Source organism: Punica granatum, chromosome 2, assembly GCF_007655135.1.
Source record: "Punica granatum isolate Tunisia-2019 chromosome 2, ASM765513v2, whole genome shotgun sequence".
Taxonomy (NCBI): Eukaryota; Viridiplantae; Streptophyta; class Magnoliopsida; order Myrtales; family Lythraceae; genus Punica; species Punica granatum.
In genome coordinates, this window is record NC_045128.1 from 5,730,994 (window position 1) to 5,746,802 (window position 15,809).

The window sequence follows — 15,809 nt, forward strand, 5'->3', positions numbered from 1 at the left end:
GTGGAGACACGTTTAAATTAATTTTTAGACTTATTGTCTCTGACTCTTGTACTATACATCAATTCAACGACACATATATGTATATGTACACACCCTGATGTCGATCTGAATAAGAACAGAAAGTCAAACGCATAAATGCCTACAGACATAAAGACAACTAAACTAGTTAGATACCCTGCCCCAGTTGGTATCTTATCTCCGATAATCAGACTCATAAGAGTCTAAGAGTCGAATCCTTATAGATCTGCAGCCCGTTACTCTGCTGCTTTGAAAGATCGGGTAACTTAAGTGCCTTGCATCCAAAGGTGTTCAACTCCCGTAGACTACTCAGCTCTTCAAGTCTTGGAATTTCCACGATGCTCTCACAATCTCTCATATTGAATCTCTCTAGCCTCTGCAAGTTTGATAGGTTCGGTAACTTCCTGAGCGATCGGCACCTGTTTATATTTAACTCTTGCAGTGACTTCAATTCTGCGACCGCCTCAATTTCGCTAAATTGCACGCAATATCTAAGGAATAATTTCTCCAAAGAGTGTAGTAGTTCGGGCGAGAGTTCGAGCGAGCTACAGTTGTCGATACATAACATTTTCAGGTTTAGCAAACTGCTGAGTCCTCCAATCTCAACTAGCTTCCTGCTACCCCGTACACTTAGGGACTTCAAGTTCTTCAACTTGAATAAGTTGGGAAGTCGTTCAACTTCAGACCAAGCGGCGGACAAAGCAGTTAAAGACTTGAGCCTCTCCGACTTCGGACGGTCTAGCTTAGTTAGAGGGCAATAATCTGTACGCAGATCCTTCAGGGACAGGAGATCGCCAAGACCTTCAATTTCCCTGAGCTTGTGGCACTGCATAACCTCTAATATCAACAAATTCTTTAGGTTTGAAAGGTCTAGCAACCTCTCAAGTGAGTTGCACGTCCCAATTCTCAAAACTGACGGACTTGAGGGAAGTGTGGGGAGGCTTTTAAGTTTGTGCCAATAATGAATATCAAGCTCTTTTAGATGACGAAGAAATGCACCTATCTTTTCTGGTAAGGTATATATCTTCAGTGAGTGCAAAGTCATTTTCTCAAGTTTCCTTAGACTAGAGATGCTGTCCAGCTCTTTGAGCTCTGAGGCCTCAGACAAATGCAATGTTTTTAGATTCACTAAGTTCGCCAGATTCCGGGAAGTCAGCTTCGACGAAGCTTCAACTGTTAGACTAATTAAGCTAGATGGAAGCTCAGGGAGGGTCTGAAGATTCTGGCAGTCACCTAAATGAAGGGTCTGCAGGCGTGAGAGTGCACTCATACTCATCGGTGTTGGAAGGATGGATCACTCACTGATCCATGTTAATGTCTGTCTGTATTTTTCTTAGTTATGTTGTCTGTAGGTTGGTTATTGAAGTCAGTTGGTCTCTTGTAGACAGTTAAGTGGATGTTGTGTTTTTGAATTTTTAAATGTAACTTGCCGAGAGCAGTTACTACCAAGTGTGTTATGTATGTTCTGTCAATGAATGATAGTCTGTGTTCATTTTTCTCCTCTATCTCTCTCTTGCAGTATATTGATCTATGCTACTGCAGAAACCGAAATCTATAGAATTCTGGTATGCTTAAGAGACCACAGATCTCTAAGTGCATTTGAGTGTGTGAAGTAGACTTATATTCGAGAGTAAGAGAGTTATCTGTTTGAGGGAGCGTTAAAGTTCTTAACAGTGGTATCAAAGCTTTAAGAGGATCTTAAGGGCAGGGTTGATGGATACGACAGTGGCAATGCCCAGTTTCTCAAGTATTACTCCACCAGTTTTTGATGGAGAAAACTACCAAACATAGGAAGTGAAGATGAAGGCTTTCATGGAGGGTGCAGACCTATGGGATGCAGTGCTGGAAGATTACGAAGTTGCTCCCTTGCTTGCAAATCCTACTCTTAACCAGATCAAGATTCACAAGGAGAGAGTTACTAGAAAGGCCAAAGCTAAGTCATGCTTATACTCTTCTGTTTCTCCTACCATTTTTACTCGCATCATGAGGCTTGAATCTGCAAAAGCCATATGGGATTATCTGAAGGATGAATATGAAGGAGACGAGAGAATAAGGGGCATGAAAGCACTGAATTTGTTGAGGGAGTTTGAGAAGTTGCAGATGCAGGAAGGGCAGGGAGTGAAGGAATATGTGGAGAAACTGGTGCAAATTGCGAACAAAGTGAGAATTCTGGGATCCAACATAAGTGATGAAAGGTTGGTCCAGAAAATCTTAGTGTCTGTGCCTGAGAAGTTTGAGGCAACAATTGCCTCACTCGAAAATACTAGAGAACTGTCAGATCTGAAGCTTTCTGAAGTTCTTAGTGCATTGCAAGCACAGGAGCAGAGAAGAATAATGAGAAAGGAGGTGCCAGTTGAGGGTGCCCTGCAAGCAAAAGTGAACAGGAATGCTGTTGAGAAGCAAAAGAAGTGGCAGCAACAGAAGAAGTTTGGAAGTGAAGCTGGGAAGCAAGGAAACACCAGAAATTGGAATTAGGAGAGGAAGTGGAGTTCTGGTTCCTGTAGGCATTGTGGAAAGAAAGGTCATGCTCACTTTAGGTGTTGGAAAAGGTTGGATGTTAAGTGCAGGAAGTGTCACAAGATTGGACACATGGAAGCCATCTGCAAAGAAAAACACACTGAGCACCAGGGAGACAGTCACAATGCTGCAAATACTGAGCTAGAGCAACTCTTTGTTGTGACTTGCTTTATCTCAAAATGTTGTAAAGGATGGGTGGTTGGTCGACAGTGGATGCACTAATCACATGACTAGCAATGAAGCTTTGTTTAAAACTCTAGACAAGTCTGTAAAGTCCAGAGTAAGGATTGGAAATGGAGAGTTCATAGCTGTTGAAGGAAAAGGTGATGTGATGCTCGAGGGCCCAACATGCACCAAATTGATTTCTGGTGTGCTACTTGTGCCAGAAATAGACCAAAACCTGCTAAGTGTAGGTCAGTTGGTCGAGAAAGGCTGCAAAGTTGTGTTTGAGAATGGGAAATGTGTGATTGGTGATGCTGAGGAACAGGTTCTATTTGAGATTCCCATGAGGGAAAAGTGCTTCTCATTCAACCCTCTAGAGGAGAGACAGGTTGCTATGTCAAGTTAGGAAGATGAGGAAGAGATTTGGCACAGAAGGCTTGGTCATTTCAACAGCAAAGGGGTGAAGTTTATGTAGCAACATGGAATGGTCGAAGGGCTACCTTCACTGCATAGAGAACTGAAGAACTGTAAGGTTTGTATGGAAGGAAAGCAAACGAGATTGCCTTTCAGGAAGAACCACTGGAGGGCTACTGAGAGGCTTCAATTAGTTCACACTGATGTTTGTGGGCCAATGTCAGTCAAGTCTCTGAATGGCAGGAAGTACTTTGTTACTTTCATTGATGATAAAACCAGAATGTGTTGGATATTCTTCATGAAGGTAAAGTCAGAAGTTAGTATGGTATTTCTGAAGTTCAAAAGGCTCGTGGAGAAGGAAAGTGGATGCAAGATACTTGCTATAAGATCAGACAATGGAGGAGAGTATATCTCAGCCAGTTTCAAAGAAATCTGTGAAGAGGCTAGTATCAAACACCAGCTCACAGTCTCATACTCACCACAACAAAATGGGGTGAGTGAAAGGAAGAATAGAAGCATCATGGACATGACCAGATGTCTACTGCAAGAAAAACATGTGACTAAGAGTTTTTGGGCTGAGGCTGCTAATATTGCAGCATTCCTGCAGAACAGGTTGCCAACTAAGGCAGTGGAGATGAAGACACCACTGGAGGCTTCGAGTGGAGTTAAGCCAATTTTGAGCAACCTAAAGGTATTTGGCTGCATTTGCTATACTTACATTCCTTCTGTCAAACGAGATAAACTCGACTAGAAAGGAGAAATGGGAGTATTTATTGGGTATAGTGAGCAGTCAAGAGCTTACAGAGTTTACTAGCCAACAAATGGGAGAGTGATCATCAGTAGAGATATCAAGTTTCTTGAAGATGAAGAGTGGAATTGGAATGTAGGTACTCAGCAGAAGTCAGAGTTGAAGAAAACTCAATTGAGTGTGCCACAGATCACACTTACTGAGACACAAACTGAAGGAGCTTCAGTCGAGGAAACAGGTGATGATCCACCAGTAAGAGGAACAAGGTTGCCGACTGATGTTTATCAAAGATGCAATGTGGCTGTGCTTGAACCATCCAGTTTTGAGGAAGCTAATGCAGATAGGAGATGGGTTGCTGCAATGCAAGAGGAACTCAAAATGATTGAAAAGAATGAAACATGGAAGTTGGTTGAGAGACCTCAGAACAGGAAAGTCATTTGGGGTAAAATGGGTTTATAAAACCAAATTCAACTCTGATGGCAGTGTAAACAAGTATAAAGCAAGGCTAGTAGTCAAGGGGTATGCTCAGATATGGGGAATGGACTACTCAGAAACGTTTGCACCAGTTGCAAGACTTGACACAATAAGGCTTCTCTTGGCTATTGCTGCAGAAAAGAACTGGAAGATATACCAGTTGGATGTGAAGTCTGCTTTTCTAAATGGGGTGCTCAAGGAAGAAATTTATGTTGAGCAACCAGAGGGGTTTATAGTAAAAGGAGCAGAGGCAAGGGTCTATAAACTCAAAAAGGCCCTTTATGGTTTGAAGCAGGCACCTAGAGCTTCGTATAACAAGATAGATACTTATCTGCAGAACTTGAAGTTTAAGAAGAGTCTGAGTGAATCCACACTGTATGTGAAGAAGGAAATGGACAGTAAAGTGATTCTCTCGTTGTATGTTGATGATCTTCTAGTGACTGGTGAGAATGAGGATCAGCTGGTAAAACTGATGAATGATCTGCAGAAGGTGTTTGAGATGACAGACTTAGGAGAGATGTCCTATTTTTTGGGAATGGAGGTTCAGCAGAAAAAGAATGGGGTGTTCATCTGTCAAAAGAAATATCTAAGGGAGATTCTAAAGAAGTTTCAAATGGAAGAATGCAAGAGTGCCTCGACTCCCATGAACTTGAAAGAAAAACTGAAGAAGGATGATGGATCAGAAGCCACTGATGTAAACAGATACAGAAGTTTGATAGGGTGTCTGATGTACTTAACTGCCACAAGACCAGACATCCTGCATGCGGTAAGTATGCTCTCGAGATATTTGAGTTGTGCAAGTGAAATTCATATGGTGGCAGCAAAAAGGGTGGTCAGGTACTTGAAGGGAACTCAATCATTGGGAGTGATGTTTTGCAAGAGTGACCAGTTTAACTTGCATGGTTACTCTGATAGTGACTGGGCTGGCTCAATGGATGATATGAAGAGCACATCGGGTTATTGTTTCTCTTTGGGATCAGCATGTTTCTCATGGAGTTCGAAGAAGCAAGACATCATTGCCCAATCCACTGCAGAAGCAGAATTTGTTGCAACAACTACTGCTGCAAATCAGGCAATTTGGTTGAGAAAGTTATTGAATGATTTAGGTTGTGGTGCAGAGGAGGATACTACATTGTATGTGGACAACCAAGCTGCAATAGCAATCTCACAAAACCCAGTATTTCATGGGAAGACAAAGCACTTCAAAGTCAAGTACTTCTACCGAAGGGAAGTACAGCAGGAAGGTGAAGTTAAGCTGGAGCATTGTAGCTCAGAGGACCAATTAGCAGATATGTTCACTAAGGCTTTTAGTGTTGGTCGATTTAATCATCTCAGACAGAGTATTGGTGTTTGTATCAGCTCCTGATCCAAGGAGGAGTGTTGGAAGGATGGATCACTCACTGATCCATGTTAATGTCTGTCTGTATTTTTCTTAGTTATGTTGTCTGTAGGTTGGTTATTGAAGTCAATTGGTCTCTTGTAGACAGTTAAGTGGATGTTGTGTTTTTGAATTTTTAAATGTAACTTGCCGAGAGCAGTTACTACCAAGTGTGTTATGTATGTTCTGTCAATGAATGATAGTCTGTGTTCATTTTTCTCCTCTCTCTCTCTCTTGCAGTATATTGATCTATGTTACTGCAGAAACCGAAATCTGTAGAATTCTGGTATGCTTAAGAGACCACAGATCTCTAAGTGCATTTGAGTGTGTGAAGCAGACTTATATTCGAGAGTAAGAGAGTTATCTATTTGAGGGAGAGTTAAAGTTCTTAACAACCGGAAGGCTCTTTATCCCTCGAAATCTCAGGACCCTCAAGGAGGATAGACTCAAAACTTCATCGGATATAGGTACTTCACGAGAAAGCCATCTATTCCTATTACCTGATAGAACTTCAAGCTTCTTCATACCTCTTGATATAGGTACTTCTTCCAGTGGTGTATCATCAATGAGAAACTCGATTAGTGACTCCAAGGAGTCCAACTGTTCTGGCAACTTCTTCAAGCTCCAACAGTTCCTCAAATTTAGAAGGATCAAATTCTTCAAAAGCCTTATGGATGGATCAACCCAAACCAGCAGCTGGCAGGACTCGAGAATCAAGCTCTCTTAGCTCGGAAACGCTGAGAAGTCAGGAGTTCTGCTTATTCAGCACTCTGTGAGATTAAGAACTTTGAGTTTCGACCCGAACTGAAGTACACAAAAAGAGATGTAAGTAAATTATTTAAATGGAATAATATTGATAGAAAGCATTTATTGTTGAAAGTAAGAGGAGAGACCTCGACTGAACTCTAACCGATCTAGTTGTCATGAATTAAGCTCCTCGACAGATCAAGAACAATTAAGTTCCTCAGAATTAAATTTGTCGGCGGACATATGTTCTCTCTATGCCAACTCAACCATCTCAGCTGATGGAAAAGATGTTGAAAGTTCCCTTGGAGTATTGCACGGGCGAGTTCAAGAACTCTTATCCTCGGCAAGTTCCTAAACATGTCAACATTAAGACTATCTTCTTCCTCCATGAAATGATATCCTTCTAGACTGATGGCTTCACTTTTGATGTTCCCTATACTCATCAAAAAGATCAAAAATGGATGTGGTTTCAAACAAATTTCGTGATCTGAAAGCCGATCTAAAATACATCAAAAATGTCATGCCTGTTGTCCCACTAATACAATCCCTGCATATTCACCGTGCCACAGCCTGCTTCGCTGTCCCGGTTCTTTGTCTTCTTGCTCAACGATACTTCTGCCGAGATCTCCGAGGTGATCATGCATTCATATCGTATAGTCCTCCCCGATTTTAATCAACGACTTTAGTTGGAGAATCTCAAGTCCCACTTCCGGGGAAAATTTAGCATCTTTTCATCTTGACAAAGACTAATTACTCAAGGGATTAAGATTCTTCTACACAAGAAAGTTTCAAGACATCTCTAAACAAGAAAAATTTGAGCGCTTCATGGACTCACTACATAATTCTCGAATTTTCGATCTTATCATGTCCGGGACTGGGTCATCACTAAAAGAAAAGGAAGTGCTAACGAGCGCTTAATATTGAAAACCTGAATTACTTCAGTAGACTGTCTCCATGCATGCCAATGGCATTACAGAGCTTATTTTACCATACAAAGGCCTTTTATGAAACCACATACGTCACGGGCACACAGAGCACATAATACCAACTTCCATCACTCCTATGATTTCTCATAGATGGAGCTGGAAATTTTTGTCTCATACTTATTTATTAGTTCCCGGCTTCGGTTTCCTCCGCTGCACCGTGGCTAGGGTGCCCGCCGTGCCCACCGCCACCATGCCCACCGCCACCGTGTCCACCGCCATAGCCACCACCGCCATAGCCACCGCCGCCGTGCCCACCACCACCGTGTCCACCGCCATAGCCACCACCGCCACCGTGTCCGCCACCATAGCCACCACCGCCATAGCCACCGCCGCCGTGCCCACCGCCACCGTGTCCACCGCCATAGCCACCACCGCCACCGTGTCCGCCGCCATAGCCTTCGGTTTCCTCCACTGCACCATGGCCAGGGTGCCCGCCGTGCCCGCCACCACCGTGCCCACCGCCACCGCGCCCACCACCATAGCCTTTGCCCCCGCCATATCCACCATGTCCACCAAAGTCGTCTACAAAAGTCAAATAACAATATGCAAGAGATGTCATATAAATCTTCGTGTATCAGTTTCGTTGCACTTGTTTCCAGTCTAGAATGAAATTTCACATATACGCAAGAGATGTCATATAAATCTTCGTGTATCCGTTTCGTAGCACTTGTTTCCAGTCTCGAATGACATTTAATATGTGATGCTTTCTTCACTATATACATGTCTGACTGCGTCAAGCGTTAATTATGTACAACGGCTACAACCTATACCCGAAGCAGAAGTACTATCACCACTCCCCGTCATCCACGAGTAATATTCGACCACTTGATGATCAAAACTCGATTGTGAATACATTTATCTTAATTAACTCCACCACGCCATTAGATAATAATGATTTCACAGGTGCAGGAGGTGCATGCGTATTCATATGCTGCATGTATATGATATCCTGAGAAAGGGAAAATGTAATTTACCAGTCTGGGTGGTTTCAGCAAGATCACGAGCATAGACCGCCTTAGATGAGATGAGAACGACCGCGAGGAAGGCGAGGCCGAGGAGAAGAATGACCTTTGAGGAGGCCATTGCTAATATTCTCTCAATCACACAAGGGGGAAATCAAGAACTAGAAGTAGTAGTAAGAGCTAGCAATGCGAGATGTAGTGATGCAAAGTGATGGAGGTGCCTGCCCCTATTTATAGAGAGATCACTGAAGAGAGAAGATGTCGGATAGAGATGTAAGTCCAAAGTGTTGGAGTGCCAATAGTCAAGGTTTGCATTACATGTGGGCCCCAACAATCTTGTTTGTGTCTGATATTCTACTTGTCATATCTTACCTGCATTCCACTTTGCCTTAATTTACTAATTTTCACATAGGACTCTTATCCGAATGCACCAAGTTCGAATGCTAAACCTATGTATATAAGTGTTTGTGCGTTGCTATATATATACATAAATATATTAATTTCAATGGAAGCCATTTTTCACACTGTCAGTATTATATTCAACAGATCATTTAGACAGATGCCAATGACGCTTTAACACCACGCGTCGCCATTCTCCATAGCATACAAAACTCAAATTCATGAAATTTTCTTTCGAAGAAAAATAAACGACATACACAACGTGCGATAACTCCATGCACATTTAGTTTATGAAATTGGATCAATCAAGGCAGAGGCTATATAGGCTCGGATACCAAATGTGGGAGTAAACCCGAAAGTCTCACTGAATATATAGAGCATAGGATTAATAGCGGAAGCAAAATTTAGGATTACCTACAGTCATTGATTCTAACCATGGTATTCGAGAGATCGAATTGTAATTTGCACAGTCATTGAATTGTAATCTTCCAAGCTCTCGATCATCTCACATATGACCTCATGATCAACTGATCTTGGTCAATACATATTTATAACCATATAACCACTCTCCCATCAAAGTGGTAATCACTAGGTGAGTTGTGGAGAAAATAATGGGCAATTATGGATCGAGGGGTTACTAAAATTGAGGTGCCAATTCAGTTACAAACGTGGGTTCTAAATATCGAGAGAAAATACTCATTTATCCCACTTAATTGCATGTGGGAATATTTAAACTCCAACAGTTCCTTCATATATCAAATTGTTCCTTCTACACATCAATTTAGTCCCTCCGCCTGTAATTTCTCCGCCACGACATCCTCGTCGCTGTCTCTCCCTTCACCTCCTCCTCCGGGAAGCTCTGTTATCGTGAAAACCTCTTGGGCAAGTGGTTCATCGTCTACTTATTACCTATTCATGTAAGTGAGTTACGTAGAGGTTTGGCAGTCCACGAAGTGATTGATTTTTACTTCTTCTTTTTTTTTTTGTGTGGGTATGCCTTTGAGATCGTTATTGGCGGAATGGAACTGAGTGTCCGCTAGTTTTGGCTGATTTGGAGAAGGGTTGAGGTTTTCAATGAAGCGGCGGTGAGTTTTGGAGGGGTTGAGGAGGTTGGTATATTGAAGGGGAGTAATAGTGTGATAAGCTTCCGGGTCAGGTTCATATGGGAGTGTTCCAGCATTCTACTTTGGATGTGTTTGGTCCAGTTAGGGATAGATGGGGAGCTTTGGCACCCTTCTTCCTTAACAAGGTTTCAAATCGATTGTCTCACTATCCATTGCCCGTCGTCATCCAAGATCCTTGCAGTCGCCAGTTGCAGCTAAGCTCCGCTGGAGCCATTTGATAACAGTGTGAGCATGACGGACGCTGGGAACTTGAGCATAGACGATGATGAGGCTGAGAAGCTACGATGAGTGATATGTTCTCTCAGCACATGAATCCTCGCGGAAGATAACAAGGTAATAATTTGTTGTCACGACCTGAAATTTCAGCTGAATTTCCCCTATATTTTCTCAATATCCATTATCACATAAACTATTCATATAAAACCTAGTTTCCATAACTCTCAACAACATATCACCAATCTAGCTAGCTCTCTCACACACACACATATATTTATATTCTAAGAGAGCCACTTCACTAAACCAACTAAACAAAAATTTCAGGTCGTAACATATTCAAATACGTTATATACAAAAAGAATACTTATCAAATAACTAAGGTCCCTACTTAGTTCTCCGAGCTGATCCCCGATATCAAAAATGGTTCTCCCGCGCAGCTAGAAGCTTATCTGGAAAATATATGCAGGGTGTGAGCTGCATCTCAGTGAGCAAAAAATTCCTGAGTGAAATGAATTATTATTAACTAAAAATATTTTTTAAAATAAACAAAGATAATATTAGCATACCCAAGTCTATCATTTAATTCACCAACACAGCATATTATGCAATACATACAAATAATTACCAAACTCATTCGTAACCAATCAATTATCTTTATAACCATATAATAATATTAAAATTAACTATTAACTCGGCATCACCTAACAATCACACACTAACTAAATCAAGCATTAGCAAACAACACGATTTTCACATAACAACTGTAGATAATCTCAACAATCATCATATTTACAGCAATCAAACCAGACAAACAATATACAACACAACCAATCAATATAGCCATAGGGTTGCATTTCCTCGCAACAGAATTATGACAGTACAGTGACCCTGCACATCTCATTCATATCATCCCCAACTCCCAATATCCATGTCTCATAAGCGAGGGCCGCCTATTAACCTCTGGCGGTAAGAGTTGACCTCAATTTATATTCCGCCGGTCAAGCGGCCGATCAGGCCCCTTTTTCTATTTCACCGGGTCCAGTGGCCGATTAAACCCCTATTTATATTCCGTCGGGTCCAGCGGCCGATCATGCCCCTATTTATATTCCGCCGGGTCCAGCGGCCGATCATGCCCCTATTTATATTCCGCCGGGTCCAGTGGCCGATTAAACCCCTATTTATATTCCGTCGGGTCCAGCGGCCGATCATGCCCCTATTTATATTCCGCTGGGTCCAGCGGCCGATCATGCCTTATTTGTATTCCGCTGGGTCCAGCGGCCGATCTGTCCCATATTTATATTCCACTAGGTCCAGCGCCCGATCAGACCCATTTTATAATCCGTCGGGTCCAGCGATCCCATGACTATAGTTAAACAACAATAGAAGCATAAGCAATTGCAACATGCATTCTCACCTCATATATCATCATACACAACCACAAGCCCAATCACATTACAATGGTAACATGTTATCATAACATATTTCATACACAATCAACATACACAATCAAACTGTATATCTCAACTCAAGACGAAACATAAAAGGGCAATATCTCTCAAATCAATTCACACAACATAGCAAGACCGATTTCTTAACCTACCTATCACAATATTCTTCTTAAATAATTTATATAACTATAATACATCATTTCACAAGGGGATAGAGTACTCACATAACATATATATATATATATCATTTCACAAAGGAATAGAGTACTCACATAACATATATATATATATATATCATTTCACAAAGGAATAGAGTACTCACATAACATATATATATATATATATCATTTCACAATAGAATAAAGTACACATAGATAGTTCCCAAAAATATGCTCACCCACTTGAGTCATCGGAATGCAAAGCCTCTCAGCCTCCTCAATTCCTAACATAATTAATATAACAAAAAAAACCCAAATTATAAACAAATATCACATCATTATATCAACAATCATGCTCTTTGACAATCCATTTGTTCCCCCTAAAATTACAGATTCGCAACAAGACTTAACCTGAACAAAAATAAATTATTCATAACTCACTCTCCCCAAAGTTTTAAATACTAAAACAATAAAAGCAGGTAACATCATTCAATAAGGAATTTAACTTCAATTTCAAGCAATACTAGATACGCAACAAATTTCTTCTTAAGTATCACCATCCATGAATAATATACCCTTATTTCGAAAAGAACCTCAAAGTCCGCCAGATGGACAATGCTGAAGATATTCTTTTGAAACAAAGAAAAGTTTCTTGTAAAACATTCATGGCTTTGAAGCCACGTACTGAGGTGTTCATTGTATCACCGATACCAAAACACAATTAAGAACCCCTTTTTTTTCTTTTTCGAAAAATACTAATTATTCCCGAAAAATCCAGAAAATTTACAGAAAATAGCAAATTTCGATACGAATTCATAGGCGCAAAAGTCATTCAAATTGGAGATCGGAGCAAGCTGAACAAGCCCTACAAAATGATTGTTCGCTGCGCAGAATTTGCAGTTGCAGGTAACTCACAATCTCGACTTCCTGAGCTTGGTTCTCCCTCTCCTGACCTCCAAATTTAGTGATTTTGGTGTCTATAGAAACCTTGGATAGCGAACTCTACATTAGAATCATAATCTTGCAAAATGATGAACAAATGAGGTCGAAACATTGCTCCAAATATCGCTGTTCATCAAAGGATGAAAATGAAATCCCTTCCTCCTCTCCTCCTTATGTCTGTGAGCGTGAAAATGATTCATCAGAGAATGAAATCCCTATATTTGAAGAAGCATTTTAATTCTTACCCATAATACTTTCTCCTTTTCCTATTAATACGTTCGCCAACCAATTTTAACATTGAGTGACTAAAAATTCCTTCCAAGTATTCTGCCCGTTTCAATTCTTCCTTTCTCTTTCTCTCACCTGTTCTCTCTTCTATTTCTATCTTCTACAATTCTAGCTAGAGCTGCAGTAAAAATCCCTTTTCCTCACTATCTTTGTTTCCCATTGTTCCCGTTTCCGAAATCCCAACCAACAAAACAAAAAAATGTAAACCCCCCCCCCCCCCCCCCCCCCCCCCCCTTCTTCTCTCTGTTTTCTCTATTTCTCTAATGCTATGTTTCTTCCTTCGACTTACCCAGCAGAAAACAGAGCCAAGGAAAAGAAGGAAGAAAGAAACAAAATTAAATGGAATAAGAAATGGCGGTGGCCGGATGGCTTAAAGGGGAAATGAGGGCCACGTGGGGCCCTTTTCACCCATTTCTTTTTTCTTTTTCTTGTTTTTTTTATCTTCTCAGCCACATAAATTTAGTACGTGATATGCATGTATATTACGTAATCATGTATATATATATATATGTATATATACATGTCGGAAAAAAAAAATCAACCCGTGTCTCACATTTGTCCACCTAGTGATAGTCCAGTCCTCCTGGCTCCGAGTTTGCTCATGGAGGTTATTTACCTTTTTTCTTTTGATATTTTTCTTGTTACGTTCATTTTACCCAATGCATTTCATCATCATTCGATGAAAAAGGGGGTGGTGGTGATGGTGGGCGCGAGCTAAGGAGTTGAGCTCGTCAGCAAGGGAGGAAGGAGGAGGAAGGGAAAAAAAACTGGAGGAGGTCGGGCTGGTCAGTGAAAAAGGGGCATCCTCCTCCTCCTCCTCCTATGCTCTAGGTTGCAATTTGCAATTTCTTTTAATATATCTTCATGTGGGACCAGAGACATTGCCCCACCCGCCAACAGTTAGGTGCACAACATCACTCTCGATCTGAGACCAAGAGATTGCTCGATTTTCACCGGTATGACTTCTCATATCCTTCTATTTCTCCTCATCCTATTTATTCGCATCAAGGCCATAAGTCTTCTTTGTAATTCAAGAAAAGAGAATGAGACCTTATTCAATTCAACCAGATAGAATATTCTGGAACCAACAAGGAGTTAGACTTGCTGGTAAGCTGATAATAAGTAGTAGGCCAGGTCCAGGGTTCGATTCTCTCGGGGGTCGGCATTTGGGATTTAATTGGCGGGCCCCAAGCCATACGATACACCGTCCGGTGGACTAGTCGGTTGCTACGGCGCCGGACATCATCAACAGCAAAAAAAAAAAAAAAGATAGAATATTCTGGAAGTGAAAGACTTTAAGCAGCAGCAGAGAGTTACCCGTTTGCCACTTTATCCAGTTCAAGACCCTTCAGCTCCACAACTTCCTTCAGCGCATCCCTCCATGCTTGGACCTTCTCCTGACCAAACCTCTCCTCGTGCTGGGAGAACGAATTGGCATAAGTCCCTGTCTGGTGTTGGACGTCATCGGGCGTAATGTCCAGGAATATTGGCATGATCAGCTGTTTGCTCTCCTTCATGCACTTCACCATCTCCGCAACCTCCATGAGGCACCACTTGCTCGATGCATAATCTGCGGAGAAGATGGGGATCCCAATCTTTGACTGCTTGATTGAATTCATAAGGTTGGGGCAGATCTCCTCCCCTACATGGAGCTCCTCATTGTCCCTGAAGGTGCAGACCCCTGCGTCGATGAGGCTATGGTAGAGATAGTCCGTGAATGTCTTCCTGATGTCAGTTCCCCTGAAGCTCAGGAAGACTTCAAACTCACGACCCATCTCAGTGCCATCCGAGGACGAGGATGATGGATCAGTGCTGCTTCCATCTGTCTCCTGCAGATAGAGGACGTCACGCTATACCCATTGAGATTATGTTTGGAGATAGACATACCAAATCGAACTGAACACAAATATATGAGTGAAATCTCATACCGGTGATATATTCTCGGAGTTCCTGCCAGAACTAGGATTCTGCTGCCTCTTCTTGAAGAAGAAACGGGTACCAATGAAAGCAGAGATGATCACCGATGCTATTGCGCAGACTGCAATAGGCAAAGTGTTGCGCCGAGGAGAACGCTTATCCATAGCTGCAGATGCAAATGGAGTTCTCGTACAGCAAAACATGTATGTGACTATTAGGGAATATTTTCTAATTCCCTAATAGTGATGATACAGAAAACAAAGAGTTGGGGATCATGTCATTTGGTCAGTTATTTAAACTCCACATTAAAATACGAAATCGTTGTCCTCTTCTGATATGTAGTGGGATATACAGTACTTTATATGACGAGCTTATCCTGTGTTGAATTCGTGCTAAAAGATCCTTGTTTTCATCTTTGCTTTTCCTGTCATGCTTTTCCTTTTTGAAAAGCAAAAGTGGGGTAAGGCATAACATTTTACCAACATATGATCCAGCGATGGTAAGCAGTTGAGTGGTTATAGGAGTGGACACCTTTGTGAGCTTCGTGGACTGTCCACGACTTGCCTACACTAGCTTTTGTATGCCTAGGACGTATAAACCATGGAATGATTGAAAACTATGTCCCTTATGATAATAATCCGCAAGAATCACCTTTGTATGGAAACCCTTCTAAGAGATCTCATAAAATAAGTGGAAGATCTCAAGTGAACTCGATTGCTGAAGATGTTCTGGTAACATTTATTTCGTTCTTGAGACTAGTGAAAATAGAAGTTCTGGTTTCAATTTATTTTTATTTTGTATTGCCAATTCTTATCCATCTAGATGTCAAATGGTATCTTGCCTTGTCTGTCTCCAGAAAAAAACATCTGATTTTCCTTGGAATAACATGAATAACTGGAAAATAAAATTGC

At 41.4% G+C, this 15,809-nt stretch overlaps 3 protein-coding genes across 10 annotated transcripts; all 3 read right to left on the bottom strand.

Annotated features, from left to right (window-relative positions):
- Positions 1-211: 211 nt before the first annotated feature.
- LOC116197667 (leucine-rich repeat-containing protein 1-like) lies at positions 212-1,294 on the bottom strand. The gene has a single exon (XM_031527861.1). It carries the CDS (start codon positions 1,292-1,294, stop codon positions 212-214), a length of 1,083 nt encoding a protein of 360 aa, XP_031383721.1.
- A 6,274-nt stretch (positions 1,295-7,568) lies between these two features.
- Positions 7,569-8,624, bottom strand: LOC116197680 (ctenidin-1-like). Its single transcript, XM_031527880.1, has 2 exons — positions 8,419-8,624; positions 7,569-7,966 (listed from the first exon to the last, which is right to left on the bottom strand). Exons 1-2 carry the CDS (start codon positions 8,525-8,527, stop codon positions 7,569-7,571), a joined length of 507 nt encoding a protein of 168 aa, XP_031383740.1. The 5' UTR covers positions 8,528-8,624.
- A 1,636-nt stretch (positions 8,625-10,260) lies between these two features.
- LOC116194655 (TMV resistance protein N-like) lies at positions 10,261-15,238 on the bottom strand. 8 transcript variants are annotated; one of them, XR_004154492.1, is made up of 5 exons: positions 14,910-15,238; positions 14,299-14,810; positions 12,667-12,870; positions 11,995-12,035; positions 10,261-10,594 (listed from the first exon to the last, which is right to left on the bottom strand). XR_004154492.1 is itself a non-coding variant. In XM_031523518.1 (4 exons), the coding sequence occupies exons 1-3, from the start codon at positions 15,099-15,101 to the stop codon at positions 12,029-12,031; spliced, it is 711 nt and encodes a 236-aa protein (XP_031379378.1). In that variant the 5' UTR covers positions 15,102-15,238; the 3' UTR covers positions 10,262-10,644; positions 11,991-12,028. The 8 variants fall into 8 exon arrangements, 5 of the variants coding, with proteins under 5 accessions (XP_031379378.1, XP_031379379.1, XP_031379380.1 ...); XR_004154490.1 differs by having other exon boundaries at positions 11,991-12,035; XR_004154491.1 differs by having other exon boundaries at positions 10,261-10,644; positions 11,991-12,035.
- Positions 15,239-15,809: the final 571 nt, after the last annotated feature.

Coding starts and splice junctions, on each gene's coding strand:
- LOC116197667 (XM_031527861.1), bottom strand. CDS start 1,294: ATGAGTATGAGTGCACTCTCACGCCTGCAGACCCTTCATTTAGGTGAC.
- LOC116197680 (XM_031527880.1), bottom strand. CDS start 8,527: ATGGCCTCCTCAAAGGTCATTCTTCTCCTCGGCCTCGCCTTCCTCGCG. Junction 7,967..8,418: donor TGCTGAAACCACCCAGACTG/GTAAATTACATT, acceptor TGACTTTTGTAG/ACGACTTTGGTGGACATGGT.
- LOC116194655 (XM_031523516.1), bottom strand. CDS start 15,101: ATGTTTTGCTGTACGAGAACTCCATTTGCATCTGCAGCTATGGATAAG. Junction 14,811..14,909: donor ACTCCGAGAATATATCACCG/GTATGAGATTTC, acceptor CTCTATCTGCAG/GAGACAGATGGAAGCAGCAC. Junction 12,871..14,298: donor CTGGATAAAGTGGCAAACGG/GTAACTCTCTGC, acceptor TCACGCTCACAG/ACATAAGGAGGAGAGGAGGA.